This window comes from Plectropomus leopardus, chromosome 5 (assembly GCF_026936395.1).
Source record: "Plectropomus leopardus strain MGB_pleo_1.0 chromosome 5, ASM2693639v1, whole genome shotgun sequence".
NCBI classification, from domain to species: Eukaryota; Metazoa; Chordata; class Actinopteri; order Perciformes; family Serranidae; genus Plectropomus; species Plectropomus leopardus.
The window spans coordinates 1,662,474-1,679,735 of NC_142180.1; the positions used below are offsets into that span (position 1 = coordinate 1,662,474).

Sequence of the window (17,262 nt, forward strand, 5' to 3'; positions counted from 1 at the left end):
GTCCCTTCTTTGGTCCTGAGCAGACTGAAGGGAGCGTCTGTCATTCATGTTTACATTGGAACCAGCAACTCTGGTTCCACACTGCCACGCTTAAAGATCACACATTAATGGATAATGGATGATGGAGAAATACTGGAAAGCCGCCTCATATCACTCCCTGGATGCCTCACGGAGCGTAGTGGAGCGGAGGAGGAAAGCTGGGACATAGCTGGCCATTAGTGACTGAAACCTTTAGGAGAAAATCCTCCCCGGGTACCGGGCAGGACAGTTTTGGAGGGAATCAAGGAGTTGAGTTTTTGGGAAGAAACTGTCTGTTCGGAGACAGTCATGATCGGGCGCACACAGGTACTCTCTCTGCTCAAGAAACAGAAGAGAGACAAAAAGACATTCAGTATTTTAGAATCAGAATCTTTATTTATCATCAAGATTGTTGTTGTCATACCCAGCTACACAGTGAACAAATAAAGACGACGCAAACTGCGTTAGAACATGATAATTATCAGAAAAAAAATGCCTCATTCTTTGTGTGCGAAAAAGCGCATCATATTTAAATGCGTAATACGCACGGCACCTGTGGCATCTCTGTGGCGAACCCGGGAGTCTCAGTTTCGTTACCTTTTGTTCAACATCGTCTTAATTGCTTATTAGTGTTTTGGTGGAGCAGGTCTCTCTCTCTCTCTCTCTCTCTCTCTCTCTCTCTCTCTCTCTCTCTCTCTCTCTCTCTCTCTGCCAGTTGTTGGCCAGGTTTGGCGGAGGGGCGGGTTCTCCCTGAGAAGGTTAAGTAGCTGCCCGCAGCGGAGTGGAGAGAACACTCCACATCAGCCCTGCTCTGATTTGTCACCACCTCTCTAAGTCTGACTGCAGGAAAACTCGGACCTTTATACCGAGGCTAAATTTAGGGGGCTGGCCGGTGCGCAGCGTCCCCATCCTGGACGCGTTTCCTTCCCCCAGCGTCGCGCTGGTCTGATTTGTGCTGCGAACAATATTTATAAGAACAGCTTCTCCTTCGGGCGCACAGCTCCACATGAGTGAGGAGCAGCAGCTCAGCGGACCGCAGGAACAGCAGCGCGCTCCGTAGCTTTCTCTGGACACTGATTTGTTTTCAAACGGAGAAAGTCTTCTTTCTCAGTATTTCAGGAGGTATTTCTACTTTTTTTAAAAAATTAACGCTTGGAAATGGCTCTGAGCGGGACAATTTTACCCTCAATCTCTACATTTGCCAGCCAGAAAGAGAGATGTTGGGAAGATGTAAGTTGCGCTGTTTCCATATTCACACTTGTTTTAAATGTTTTGACTTCATCACATAACGTGATGCGCTTGTTTAGCTACTGTCACTTTGTAATATCACAATACATACACGCTGATGGCTGCTCCTTGAAATGTTTTTTAAAACTTTGTTATTTTGTTAAGTTTCTCGGTACGCAGCTGGAGTTAAATTGTTTTGTACTGTGTCTTTGTAGTTTCTGCGCTCTCTCAGCGCACTGTTTGTGCAGTTTTCGAGCTATTTTATCGAGCTGAAAGTAATGTGGGGGAAAAAAACTAAGCTGTAAATGTAACTAACTCTGCTCTCATCCTTGCTCCAGAGGTGGAAGGGAGACTTGAGCGCGCTCAACATGGACAGCAGCTACCTCGGCAGAAAAGACGAAGAGGACCTGGATAAGTTTCTGGATCTTGAATTTATTCTCAGTAACACCACCGTGTCCGACAGCGCGCAAGCAGCAGGGACCGGGGCAGAGTCCTATCGGCTGCAGGAGTCCGGAGTGTATCACCACCAGCAGCAGCAGCACAGCGGGATGCCTCAGCAGTCGGACACTTACTCATCCGTCCCCGACATGAGCAGCCCTCCGCCGCCCTACAACAGCCTGATGGCGGAGCTCCTCCGCTCCGACGTGGACCCCAGCTTCCTCCCCGGGAGCACTAGCAGCATCCAGGGCAGATTCCTCATCAGCTCCGCACCTTTTCACACATCTCAGGATTTATTCCCCGAGCACCCGAACATTAAAGTGGAGCCCGCCTCCATGGACACGTACGGACCCGTAATGGGTCTGGTGCCTCAGAGCTGCGCCAAAGTCAAGCACGAGGGGAACGTGTCCTGTATGATGTCGTACGAGCAGCAGCCGCGGCTGGCCAACTCCCCGCAGGCCGCGGTGGGCAGCATGACGCCGCCTCTCAGCCCGGACGACCTGATGAGCTCCGAGTGTCACCAGAACCACATGTGTAACTCCAGCTCGCTTACGTTCCCGCAGAGCTTCCACCCCCAGCACCGCTGCACGCCCGGGGGGTTCCCTCACCCGCATACAGGGATGCAGCTCCCGTTCGCCGGAGCGCACCACCATCACCAGTTCCCCGGGATGTTCGGGGAGGACGCAGCCATAAGCCTGCTGCAGCAACAGCAGCAGCAGCCGGCGGCCGGTCAGCGGGTCCTCCTCACTCCACCCTCCTCCCCGCTAGAGATGATGGACACCAAACAAAAGAAGGGCCGCCGGTCCTGGCCGAGGAAGCGGACCGCGACGCACACCTGCACTTTCACCGGCTGCGCGAAGACCTACACCAAGAGCTCCCACCTGAAGGCGCATCTCAGGACGCACACAGGTAAGAGCCGAGTGCTGAATGTGTTGGGAACTACATTAAAGAGAAACCAACCTCTCATTTTTAGATTGAGCGCTTCCTCTGGGCAGGGCTGGGAGGGGGGCTAAGGCACACCCAGTCAACTTATCATGCCTCCTCTCAATCCACAGCACCTCCCTGCCAGGTTTCAACCTTTAGAGGGCAGTCATTCTGCATATTCATACACAATATGTAGAATTTTAATACTTTGCACTAAAATGTCAAGAATTGGGCCAGAATCAGTCAACAGTACTACTAAACACCCATACATATAAACTGCCTTTCAAGTAAAAACAAAAATGGTGTAGGGGTTTAACTTCAAACTTTGACTTCACTCATGGCTGTTTTTATGTTTCCAGGAGAGAAACCATACCACTGCAGCTGGGAGGGCTGCGGCTGGAAGTTTGCTCGTTCCGATGAGCTCACACGTCACTTCCGGAAGCACACTGGACACCGGCCATTCCAGTGTCACCTGTGTGAGCGAGCCTTCTCCCGGTCCGACCACCTTGCACTGCACATGAAGAGACACATGTGAGAGAGTAAAGACGACGCAGACAAGGACTTCTATGCACCGCATCAAAGAACTATAATAATCCTGTGATCAGCTGTAGGATGGAAATATATAGACACAAGTATCAACTATAGTGATACCATGACAACATAAAGTGCCATACAGTATGATGATTGACCACACTGTAATACCTATATTTATATTATAGGAATATTACAGTGATTTTTCCTGAGGCTAGAAGAGCTTCAACATGAAGTGCCCTCAAATGATATTTTGTGACAAGATTTATTTAAATGTTATTTTTGAGCAAAATAACAACAAAAAAACTAATTTGACAAGTTGATTTTGCTTTTTAAAAAATGTAGGAGACCGACTTAAAAAAAAGGTAAATTAAGGTGAATTGATTGATTTTAAGTTTTAGTTCATACCTTATTGTTAAGTTTACTTAAAATTTTTGTTGTATTTACTTAATCAGGTGAGGGTGTTGCAACTTAAAAATGACTAGTGAAATTACTTTGTTCTTTTCAAGTGTTAGTAACCTCTGTAAACCAAGTTGGTCTGACTTAACTTGATTATCGCACAGAGGATTTCCCCAATGATGAAGTTAGGAGACCTGCAAGCTCTTGTTAAGTTTTTGTTAATATACTTTAAAATATACAAATGTGAAAATCCGCAGAATACAGATATAAGGCAAAGTAACTCTGGTTTGCTAATAATTAAAAAGATTGAGTTAATTTCAATTGTCTTTTTAAGTTGCAGCAATGCACAAAATAAATACATACATCTAAATTTTAAGCTAACGTTACAATTATATGTCTATTATAAGTATAGTATAAGTATGTCTATTATAAGTAAGTATAATAAGTTATAAAGTGAATGTAATTCAAGGCTAATAGTCAAGGGATTGGTTTCCGAGCCTTTTGAAGGTAAAATCAACTTGTCAAATTCTACAATGACACAGAAACCCAATTACAAGGACACACAGCCAGATATGACAGAGACAGATGAATTCTGTTCGGACCAAAACCATTTTTTTAAAACTATGTAGCTGGTACTACTTTTTTATATGCAATGCTGTTTATATAGACAGCAAACATTCCACTCAACATGTCAGGCACATGCCACTAAAGCAACTGGAAGCAGACAATCCTTTGAAGAGCGATGATTATTTTGTATTTTCACCATTAGCGCCTTTTATAGCACGTTATTACACATCTTACGAGAGCCATATCCTCCACTGGCCAGAAGACAATCAAAGTTTTATTCTGTGTATTATATTGTATGTGTAAACAGCACATGAGATAAGCTTTGAGACAATGTTTTGTTGTGAAACTGCCTTTCATTGTGTCCTCCCTGAAGGCTTGAATAGGAGTCTGTGAGTCTGTCTGTTGTCGAGTAGCATTAGAAGTCCAGGTCTTTCAGTAGGAAGTCTCACAGAAGTACACTCCATCTCAACCTGCCACCTGATTGACAAAGGGCTCCACAGTCTTTGGCAAAAAGACTTGTATGTTTTTGTCTTGAAGAAATGTACTGCCTTGTAAATTGAATCTTTTTTTATATAATAATGTAAATAGTTTATTTTAATGTACATATTAAACTAAATGAACATGATTGGTGAGTTCTGAGTGTGATTGTCTGAGATTCTTTAAAACATGGTTTGATGTGAAAAAACACATACACACAAGTTTAAAAGCACAGATTTGGCCTGTGACCCCCAAAACAGGGTCACAACATCATGACCACAGAGTTAAAAATAGTCAAAATAATGTTTTTTTCCCTCAAATCTCTGATTTTATTTTATTCTACAAATACTGGATAAGTTTACCATACAAGACATAAAAACTATTCAAATGAAACAATCTGAGAAGAAGATAATACTGGAATACTGGATTATACTCTGTAACAGAGGTTGTGGCCTTTTATCAGTTTCCATATATTTACAACTTGTATCCAGATCAGTAAAAAATTACTACTATCAGATTGTTATATTGTTGTATTTAACATTCCTTGTAGAAATAAAATCAGGAAAAAAGACAAAGAAAAAGACAAAGACTGAAACAAAGTCTGAGTAAAACATGGTGTTGTAGAGCAGAAATGTGTGTTTTTTCTGCTTTCCCCGCCTGATTCAGAGCTTCAGGAAATGTTATTCCAAATTCCAAATTTTTAAATTACAGTGAAACACCGTAAATCTTGATGCTTTTGGAGCCAGTATTACACTGTAAACCTCATATTCTACAGTAAAATACTTAGCTTAACAATAATATGTAAAGTTACTATCTCACTACTGTTATTACTACTAGTACTACTAGTTCTATTACTACCAGTAACATGAAATATTAAAGTATCTGATATTTACTGTACTTAGGCATCAAAAGTAATATTGTGACATTAAAGGGACTCAAGCACTGGAAGTAAAAGTACATTTTGATTTTTTTTACAGTAAGGTGTTAGAATTCTGACAATCATGAAGTGTATTTTTTAATAACATACACCACCTTAAAAATTAAGTTTACATTACTCTTTATGAAAAACAAGGTCTTATTTTACAACTTAAAATTTGTAAAGAACAAAGTCAAGTTTTTCTTTCCCTCCCATTCCTTTATTCTTCTATCTGTCCCCTCCTCCCATCCTTCCTTATTATGTAGTAGGTAGCTAAACAGCTGAAGGGAAATGTAGTGGAGTAAAAAAAAAAAAACTATCTAGTGCAGATACTCCCAAAAATACTTATACTTATACTTATAACATTATACCACTAGTGTTGAAACAGGATGCTGGCTGCTTACATGTCAGCAGAAATCTATGCTGTATTAAACTGCTGCAAAAATGCGGCCAAATTCCAACAGTTATGTATATTTTTTTCAAAATACAGTACAAAATAAAGTACTCTAGATCTTGATGTTTTTTGGGACCAAAATTTCAGTGTAAACCTCAAATTTGAATGTAGAGCACTGTATTTTTAACAGTACTATACTGTTGAAATTATTTACAGTAGTGACACTCTAAAGTAATATATATAAGGATACTGGCAACAACAGCTGTCACTACACCATAAACAACGGTAGGATGCCTAAAACTCCAGTTGCCAGTAGCTTACTGTTAATTTAGGGGATAATTTGTGAAACTGATGTGAAGATACAGATTCTAACAGTGATTTATAATTTTCCCAAAATACAGTAAAACACTGCAAAAATCTTGATGCTTTTTGTCAGTTAATATTAGACCCTAAACCTTGCATTTTACTTTAGATTACTAAAAATACATTTAACACTAATAAACTGTTGAAGTCATTTGTGGTAGTGACACTGTAAAATAGAATGTAGGAAAAGTAGGTTGCTTGCAAACACAGCTGCCAGTACTACTTTACTTTAATTTTACAGGTTTTCTTTATGGTAATGCTACAGTAAAATTTGTTACAGTGATGATATGCATGACCTGTATAACATTTTCTGGTTTAATTATGGAGGTTTAGCTGCAGGTGAGCCATCCTCAGAGGCTGGAGCACCAAGAGCATCCTGTCTGCAGTATCACACAGATGCCTCCCAGCTGGGACAGAGCATCTGCCAGAGCACGGCGGCAGCCGCCTATAAATACAAACATTGCACTGACATAATTAGAGAGGCTGGATATAGATGGAGGCTGCATCAGGGCATGTGGGCTGACCACAGTGGGGAGGAGGAATGGAGAGGTGAAGGAAAGAGAAACCCTGTCGAAACTAAAAAGACCTGCCGGGATCTGCAGGATGGAAAAATGAAGGAAATTGTCATTCCATGTAAGGAGGATTTTTTTTTTTATTTGAACAGCCATAGTTTCACAGAGATAGTTTCACGGTGGCACTCTGTCTGTTATTTCACATGCAATCCTTTCACTCCAAAGACATAAAACAAAGTGATTCCTGTGAGCCAGCAGGTTTTTCCTCCTCTTAGAAAGCAGGTGTTTGGATGACATCAGGGCTGTGGGTTCAGTGACTGTTGTGTTATATCAGAAGTCAGTGATAGACAGCCACAACATGGAAATGATCGATATGAAAATGACTGATGCAGTCACTGGAGCATAACAGAGGGGAGAGAGGGGGAACACAGACAGAGTTTAATCAGAGCAGACTTTTCTCCTCCACTTCAAATCACTAAAACAAACAAAACAAAAATCGGTTGCTCCATAAACATGGCCCACTCAGACCTGACTCAGAAACAAGCTGCCTAATCAAACTTATTTGGAAGAGCAACCGAAGAGGTGTAATAAAATGATTAAGCTGTAACCTACAAAGCTGTAAACTGTAAACATCCACCACATCACCAAAGTTGACAGCTTTTTTTTTTAATACATTTACTGCCTTTTTGTTCATTTGGAATAGACAGAACAAACACTGACAGACCTCATCCCTCACATCCCACATAACAAAAAGGTAAAGGAAAAAAATGTAACAAACGTATCAATTGTAGATAAAAATAAAAAATAATATCAATAATAAATACATAATTACACAATAATAATAATAGTAATACATCTACGTATACAGCAATGCTTGCATACACACCTCAATACATTAAAACCAAAATAAAAATAATTCCTTACCGAAATAAAAAAAAATAAAAAATCAGTCTCAAACAATTATATCATTGATGGAGAAATCTAGGAAAATGATTTTAATAAAATTTCTCCTTTAACAGTAAATGTGACCTTTTCTACACAGCATCAGGAACAGCAAGCACTTTCTTTGTGTTGGTAAATGCATGACAGGCTCTGACTCTTCTTATCAAATTAATCAGTTAACACACACAAAGATGAGAGCTTCTCATTCAAATCTTCACTGCCTCTCTATTTCACACTTGCACTGGTGCAGCAGGCAGAGGGCCTGTGTCTATTTTGGGTTGTGAAAGGCCACACATGTTGGTGTCATCTCCAAGATGGCCCTGTGCCAGCCCTGAGAAAAGAGGAACCCCGCTCGCCTCTATCATGACGCTAGCTACTCAAGTGAAAAATCAAACATTTTCATTTCACTTTTTCAGTTGGGTACGGCAGCAGAGCGTGGGAATCTGCGGCTTCGGGGGTCAGATGCTTTACATGCTGGTGTGTGTGTTCTCTCAGATATGTAGCCATGTGTTTGTGTGTGTGTGTGTGTGTGTGTGTGTGTGTGTGTGCGTGTGTGTGTGTGTTTGTGTGTGTTTTGCAAAATGACAGGAGGCCAGGGGCCAGTTGCAGCAGCCCCCACGATTTTAGGACATTTCCAGGACATTTAAAGGATTTAGGATGTTTCCAGGTTTTAAGGAAGGTTTTAGGTTTTTAGAGCATTTCTAGGATTTTAAGACATTTCTAGGATTCAAGAATGTTTCTAGGATTTTAGGACATTTCTATTGTTATGCTGTTTTATGCACTCTGGCACTTTATGTATACTAAAAGTACAAAAACAATTCACAGTGTGAATCACTTTATTGTTATTGTGAAATAGAAAATGGTTGCGGGGCCACCCGGCACCCTTTATGGGGCCTGATTTGGCCTGCAGGCTGTAAGTTGAGTCTCACTGATCTACTGTCTCTCAGTCTTTGTCTGCTGAGTTTTCTCTGTGCTGGTGGACAGTCACACAGCTGATGGCCCTTCTCTCACATGACATGATGTCATCAAATATCGACATTCCCTTATTGTTTCCCACTTAATTTCAATATATTGTGCATTATAAAATACCCACAATGCACAGCAAATTTGAGTGTACATATAATGTACCCTAGACTTTTCTCTTGTATACCACAATGCATTGCCGTCATGTATTTCTGTAGGAATAAAATTCCAGCACAGTGCCCAAAATCACATTCATTCACTATTTGATGCACACTACATAGAGAATAGTGAGTGAGTGAGTGGTTTTGAACACAACCTAAGATACAAAAGCAAAAGGTTGAGGAGCTGTTATTTGGTCCCCTTATCAACATGAAGCGTTCCACACACACATCGAGTGAGGGCCACACCAGCGCTCAGCTCTGCGACTCCTTCACGGCACATCTATAAACCTGAGGGATCAAATCCAAATATGTGACATTCTTTACTGATTTTCCCTCTGACCGCTCTATCCAAGGCTAATATTTTCACTTAGCAAGAGGCTGTAAAAATGCTCACAAGCTCTTGTGCAACACATTATCTCAGAGGAACTCCCCTCCGGAGTGTTTCATAGCATATTCCTCTCCAACTCCAACAGAACACACTCATCAAAGCAGGAGTGTGTGGAGATAGCAGAGAGGTGGTGTTTCTGCTGTCAGTGGGGTCAAAAAGCTGCTGAGTGTTTAGGAGCACCAACATTTGCATTTGAAACCAGCTCTGTTTCAGCCTCTAAAAAAGGCATTTACATAAATGTGACTAAACACAGGAGCATCAGGTTGAGCCACAGAGCTCAGTGATACCACCACTGCTGATTCTTTCCAGAAGAGAAATAAATGAGGACATTTGAGGTAATATTTACTGGACGCAGTGAAAATATGTTCCCAGAGAGATTTGGTGGAGTAGGGGATTTTATCAGCTGTTGGGAAACATCAGCCTTAACTTTCAAAGATCTTATCTGAGCGGATTCCCAGAGCCTCAGGTGCCCTGCACTGTTGAGGAAAAGTGGGAATTGTGTTTATGGGAAGGGGGTGCCATCTACTGGGACAGCAGGAAACAGCTGCTGGAATGCCATCCCTGAACATCTTGAAGATGACAGAGCAATTCCCCAGCTATAGGAAGTTCAGTTGGAAATGGTTTTCCATTTCATGTGTGTTCTCCTTGAGGAGGTAAGGGAGGAGATCAGGGAGGAGGGCTGGGTGAGAGTGAAATAAGGGAGTGCAGTTGTAAAAAGAAAAAAAAAAAAGAAAGAAAGAGCAGTATGTAAACATTTGCAAATTAAACCTTTAAAACTTGGATTGACATTAACTGAATTCACAGGTATTTTGGGTGCTGAGCAAACTGGTTTAATTTTTTTTTTCAAACGTGGGTTAGATGGCCCTGCGATAGTCTGGCGACCTATTCAGGGTGTACCCCGCCTTCTGCCCGATGACAGCTGGGATTGGCTCCAGCCCCCCCGCGACCCTTACGAGGACAAGCGGTTACAGAAAATGACTGACTGACTGACGTGGGTTAGAAGGGCAATGGGCCACTTCAAAAGAAATTTCCTTTAAACTACAGGAAATTGACAAACTTAGAAAATTGCTTTTAAAAAGCTACAGAAAGTGTTTTTTTAGATCATTTCCTTGTTTTTTTTTGTTGTGTCTCCCCTTCTGTTCCTGAGATATGATGTTGAGTAATGGCTGGAAAAGTGTTTCTGCAGAACATTATGATGTCACAGTGAAGTTGACCTTTGGATATAAAATGTCATCATTTTAGACATTTATGTGAAATTTTGTCATAATTAGCATATGAATACTTGAATTATGGCCAAAAAAATATTTTTTTTGAGGTCACAGTGACCTTGACCTTTGACCTTCAACAACCAAACTCTAATCAGGTTATTCTTAAGTCTAAATGAAAGTGTCTGCCAAATATGAAGAAACCCCTTTAAGGCCCTCTTGACATGTCATGTTCACAAGAATCAGATGGATACAAATGACCTTTGACCTTTGATCAGCAAACTCTAATCAGTTCACTGTGGGTTAGGGTTAGGGCACATTTGTGCCACTTTTGAAAAAATTACCAAGCTGTTTTTGAGAGATCTCGTTCACAAGAATAAGACAGATGATGTCTCAGTGACCTTAGACTTTTGACCACCAGAATCAAGCCAGTTTATTGTTGAGTCCAAGTAGAGGTTGATGCCAAATTTAAAGAAAGTCCCCCAAGATGTGGTGGCATAACAAAGCCATCTTAACAGCAGGGCTCCAAATTAAATGCAGCCTCCAAATGACCATCAAGTTAAAATTCAGATTATTATTATTGAGATATGTAGTTGTCATCTGATGGATGGTAGCCATACTCACAAACTCCAAAAGTAGCTTCCAGGTTTTGTCAAAGGATTAACCACCTGTCTGTAGGTGAAAATCAAATCTTTTTGAATTTGATGTGGTTTAGCATCTCCTAAGCCAACTATTGTGTGAGGGGATGAGTGTGCTTCCCCTTAAACATACCTGATTATCTAAAATTCATTCACACCCCCACCCACCCACGCTTTGATTGAGGCAAAGATCCTTTAAGGTCACTCAAAACATTGCTTTGATAATGCAGCTTTTAATTTGTGAGTCAAAAAGCTGTGAAGGAACTAAATATAATAATATGCACGCTCACAAACACACACAGACACATATCCTTCACTTCTCCACCTGTAGCCTGTCAATACATCCATCCTCCTCTGACTCCAGCTGATCACATTCACTAAACTGTGAGCACAACTGCTTTCAATCAACTCCAGTCAATCAAGATTTTCTCCCTCTGCATATGCATGTGTGCGTGGGTGTGTGTTTGTGTGTGTGTGTCTGCGCGCACGCGTGTGCGTGCATGTGTGTGTGTGTGTGTGTGTGTGTGTGTGTGAACGTGACTTAAGGTGAATATCCCAGCATCTAGTCTGGTTTCAGCTCAGTTACCAAACTGGTTTCTGTCAGCATTCAAATTGCTAACAGACTTGTTGCTCCCAGCCAGTTCTGGATTTTCTTCATACTGTAGGTTGTAAAACACACATACATGCACATGCACACACACAGACTTCCTTCAGGCATGTGAAAATGAGCTACAGTAGGTGTGTGTTGCAACATGTCCCCAGGTAAGGAGCTTGCAGATGGAAGCTCACACACATGAAATTCCCCCTTGGTGTGTGTGTGTGTGTGTGTGTCTGTGTGTGTGTGTGTGTGTGTGTGTGTGTGTGCACGCGCGTGTGTGTGTGTGTGTGTCTGTGTGTCTGTGCGCGTGCATGCATGCACGTGTGTGTGTGTGTGTGTGTGTATGAAACATTTGGGCCAGTGTTAAATTTCAGCCATGGCTTATATGAGTTTGCAGGGTTGAGTGAATACAGGCTGTCCTCATGTGTGGAAGATTTTCTGATTCACATACAGAGTGTGACTCTCAGCCAGCAAGTTGCTTCAATCTGTTCATTTAATTTCTGTGTAAACAGATTAAATCAAATCTTTTTAAAGTCAGATTTGCACATGTCTCATACCTGGAGCTGATCTGGTGTTTTGGCAGCTGATTTCTGTTTGTCGGAGCAGATCAGGTTTTCACAGACTGTGCAGAGAGCAGCAGGTCTGGGGTCAGTCTGCAGCCATGTTAGCAGCTCTGTGAGGACGAGCTCTGACTTCATGCTAACATGCTCACAATGTCACGTTAACATGCTGATGACCAGCAGGTTAGGGTACAGGTTAGAGTACAGGTGAAAGCTAAACAGCCACTTCATTTGAGCTATATAACCTCATGAACCATGTGGTCTTATTGTTCAAAAATGAGAAGCCTTTGACCACTGCATCCATGTGTAACCTATGTCGTGCTTATGATGACTTCAGAAACGTTCCTAAAATCAGTTCAAGTCAGATCAATTGTATCTATAAAGGAAAAAATTTGCAGTGTGTAAATGATTGTGTGTGTGTTGTTGCGTACGTTTATGTGGGGGTGGGAGGGTCAGGCTGTCTGTATTTTTCTTGATTTTCATTGATGTTTGTCATTTCTGTTATTGTTTTTAATCTCTGTGAGGCACTTTGTGTTACTCTTTGTATGAAAAGTGCCATACAAATAAAGATTTGATTGATTGAAAAAAACACTAACAAGGGGAAAAAATGGTAGAAACCTCAGGAAGAGCGACTGAGGAGGGATCCCTCTTCCAGGACAGACAGATGTGCAAAGAGAGAGAGAGAAGGGAAAGAGAGGAGGGAAGGGGAAGAGAAAGGGAGAGGGGAAAAAATGCACAGTAACAATAATGCTAACAATAACATAATAAACAGTATAACAATCGTAACAGACATGAAAATAATAAATGGAATTTATGATAGCATGTGATGTTACATGAAAATATTGCAGTGATGTATGTGGTGATAGTCGTGTGTATTAATAGTGGACCCTTTAAAAACACTGAAAAACTTGTGCTATTATTTCAAATAAACAATTCTTATTTTACTGGCAGTTCAAAACAGTTAATAGAAAACAAAAATTTCTCAAAGTCGGACTAACACACCTTTATAATACAGTTTGGCCTTGGTGTTCTAAACATGTTCCATAATCCCAGCACCAGGCTTTGACCTGAAGGTTGAACAGCATATATTTGCAGAGGAAAGCCAGGGGAAACAAAACAAAAGAAGAAGAAGAGAGGAAGAAAACAAAACAAGACTAAGGTTAGAGGTAAAGGGTAGAGTATATAGCTGTTGTGGTTGCAGCTGTTTTGTCTGTTTTTGTAGTTCCTTTGTATCTCTTTGTGGCCTCTTTGTGTCTCTTCCTGGTTGGTACAAGTTTATTTGAGGGACATTTTGCAGGTAATGGCCATTTGGCCCCTGGGACTGCACCTTGCAGGCCTGTCCAGTAATCCATCCATGCTAAAAAAGCAGCCACCACAACTAAGTTTTTACCTGTAGAATAGCAGGGCCTCCCAACAAGTCTGGAAAACACTTTCTATTATTTTACAGTTATGTCATTCTGCTGGAGAAATACAGAATCCCTTTACTTTGATATAAGGTCGTTGACCTCAGTGGAGTTCTCTAATTCTAATTCTAAAGCTGCAAGGGTTATTTTCATTTTCAAAGGTTTTTCTCCTCAGCAAAAAATAGTTTATTTCTTCTAGCTTGTTTTTTCTGACCTGCAAGTTGAATGACACAAAAAAACCTCCAAATTCTGAAGTTTGAGAAGCTGGAGTCAGGTTTCTGTCAATATGTTTTCTATTCAGAGGTGTTTCTAATCAATTTTTTAAATAAAATTAGTCCTTCGTTTGCTTTAGACGCCGTGAGTCACAATGACTGGTCTCTCTGAGATCTTTTAGAATGAGTTCAGTGAACAGATGAGCTCACACACGTTGGTGCCCAATGCTGACAGACATGACAAACACACACTAAACTAACCATTGACCTGCAGTGTGTGTGTATAGTTCAGGGTCCTCGGACAGTAAGGAACACCCCACTATTTCCAGAATTCCCCCTCAACATAAAACAGGATATTGTAGCAGTGATGATGAGGCTGAAAGCAAAAGGAATGTGCCCAGACGAGAGAAGAAGATAGATACTGAAGCATTGTGAGGGCAAACCAACATTTACCCTCTGATTCTCTCTGACCCACATTCCCAGTGAGAAGCCAATAGGCTTTTCATTTCCTCCTCTCCATTACCATAGGGTAAATACAAACCCAGCGAGGAATTTCCTGTTATTCCATACGGAGGCAGTTAGCATTCGCTAACAAAGCACATTGCTTGGGTTTCAGCTAATATGTCCAGAAATGGCCGCTGTGTTTGCACAGCATTCATTTCACACTCCGCAGCTGTATCCTTGAAATGTAGCCGAGTGTAATTCACTGCACATTGTGGCCTTCTGGGAGAGCCGGAGCTGTTACTGCAGGCTGGGTTTAAGACCTGAGCATCTGAGTCAGAGAACAACATGTCTACACAGCATGTCTTGGAATAAGAAAATAAGTTATTGGCCTCCATGTTGAAATAAAAGGGCAATTGCTCATTTTCAGTTTTTCTTATTTGCTTGGACACATTGGTCCACTCAGAGGTTACAAAAAAATTCACATACAGACCCAAACAGAATGTCTCTGGCTAAAATGCCCTCACACTCACAAAATATTAAAAACATGCAACAAAAGCAAATATTTCCATCACCCAACTTGCGGTTAACCCTTTGAAACTTGAGCAAATTGGCTTATGTTTGTTTGAAAATATGTTTGTTTGTTTGTTTGTTTGTCTGTTTTTTTAAAAAGGAAAACAACAACAAAAGTGCAAAAAATGAGCTAATATCTAATTCTGAAAACTTTAGATATAAAAAATAAAATGGCCAGTTTTTCCATTAAATTTTTTTTTTTTTTCTTCTAATTTGCAGCATTTTGCAGGACATTTCATGGCAGTTTGCTTGTTATGTCTTTTCCCACATTTTTTTTTAAACAAATCAAATCTATTTTCCCAGGTTTCAGATGTTTAAATGCTTGTGAAAGGCATTTGAAGGCAACAGTAGAAAACTGAGGTTGATCCAGGCCAGACTTCCTGTAATAAATTGACCCAGGTGTTAAAGGGTTAAATTAATATATTCTCCAGTCAATCATGACACAGTGGACAACAGAATACAACAGACAGCTGTCAATATTAACCGCTTCAACCTTGCAATAATTTGTGCCATTGAAAAGGTAGTGTAAAAGGAGCTACTGCAACAGCATGAACAACAGCAGGAGCAACTCAATGTAGTTCAGCCATCATTCAGATCTTTATGCCTGTGCCCTTCCTGCATGTCAGCACTATCACAACTCAGAGGGTCTGTTGGGTTGTTACACTCCACCCAGTTTATGCACCATTACCACTCATCCTGGATGGAGTCAGGTGAGAATGCGGGTGGACAAAAAAATCACTGTTCTTATATGCTGCTAGAGGGCACCAGCCACATCTGTATGATATGCCCACTGGTGGCATCACTTGACACTCGAAAACATGTCTTATATAATTTAATCAAGAAGCAAAAATCCCTGTGTGCTTAGCTGAGATCTGGTATTTTACCACTGATGGTTGAAACTGGACATATGTGAATTTAGAAAAATTCTACAATTCTATAATTTCATTTAGCAGACGCTTTTATCCAAAGCGACGTACAACACAAGCAAGAATTTAGACTTAAGGAAAAAAGCCTTAGTAAGTGCAAAAAGTGCTTCAGGTGTGATTGGTCACAGGTAGGTGTGATTGGTCACAGAGAAATGCAGAAAGAAATGCAGATTTCACATGTGTGCTATAAAAAATGAGTTTCATTTTGTTTTCTACTTCCAGCCTTTTTATGTGGAACTGTGCAAGTTTTTGTTTAGTGACAAAACCAGATGTTTATTCAGTGTATATATTTAGATGATGCACAACGATTAAGGTGGTTATTTACATATGAAACATTTGGATTAGCTCGTTATCTGGACAAAGCATGTGAGATGAGAAAACAAGCTCCTTATTAAGATAAACTGTAGACTTGTAAAATTTGTGAAAATAATGTTTCACTGTAAAATTCCTTTTTCAAGAATAAGGGGCACCCAGTAGTTCAGTTGGTAGAGTGGGCGTCTCATATACAGAGGCTGTGTCCTTGCCACAGCAGCCATGAGTTCAATTCCAGCCTCAGCTCTTTGCTGCATGTCATTCCCTCCTTCTCCCCTGTTCACACTTACCTGTCCTGTCAATAAAGACATAAACAGCCCATAAAAATATATATATATATATAATTATTGAGTTACATTAATTTGTAACTCAATTTTTTCTAGACATATTTATTCATTTATTTATTTTTGCGGATATCTGTAAAACCGGAAGATGACACATGCTTTGTGTTGAAATGGTGTCTCGGTATTCCATGTGAGGTGGGCCACAGTCTAGCATGACACAGAACTAATTAACTAACTAACTAACTATAGGGTGGATGGGTCCAACAAATCCTGGACTTTCATATGGTAGTTTAATGTTCGCTTCCTGTCTGCATGGGATGTTTTTTTCTACACTTTACCATGTGCCTCCTTCTCCTAATCCTAACCATCAGTGTCAGCATGTGTGTTTGTTGACGTCCCTGCATTGGTTGCCATGCGCTTTTGTCTAAACATAACCATATGCAGCATCATCATGTGCTTGTGTTAACATGAACAAGAGCAGGTGCAGAAGGATACCTTGAGTGTAATATATAGACATGAAAGTCCACTGCAAAGCGGCAACATGTTATGACTTGGGATGAAAACATGTTTAAACTACAAGTTTATTGTTATGAAAATTAAATAAAACAAACAAACTACAAGTTCACGACACGATGCCTGTGCTACGGAATGAGGCAGTGGAGACCTAGGAGTTAACAAGACATGATGGGTCAAAAAGAAATATGCTGAGTTGCATTATGGGAAATGTAAGATTCAGTGTTTTTGGCCTGTAGGCAATAAAATTCTGGTTATTTCAGCCTGTGATGCTTTAAATCTCTGCACTGACTCAAAATTGTTCACGTCTCATTTAAAGAGGAGCTCTACTGGTCTCACAGTCATTCATGACCTGGAAGGAGTCAAGCAGCACTCGG

At 40.7% G+C, this 17,262-nt stretch overlaps 1 protein-coding gene across 1 annotated transcript; it reads left to right on the plus strand.

The window, feature by feature from the left end:
• Positions 1-803: 803 nt before the first annotated feature.
• On the plus strand, positions 804-4,729 carry LOC121964806 (Krueppel-like factor 2). Its single transcript, XM_042514996.2, has 3 exons — positions 804-1,248; positions 1,584-2,592; positions 2,967-4,729. Exons 1-3 carry the CDS (start codon positions 1,177-1,179, stop codon positions 3,140-3,142), a joined length of 1,257 nt encoding a protein of 418 aa, XP_042370930.1. The 5' UTR covers positions 804-1,176; the 3' UTR covers positions 3,143-4,729.
• The last annotated feature ends 12,533 nt before the right edge of the window (positions 4,730-17,262 follow it).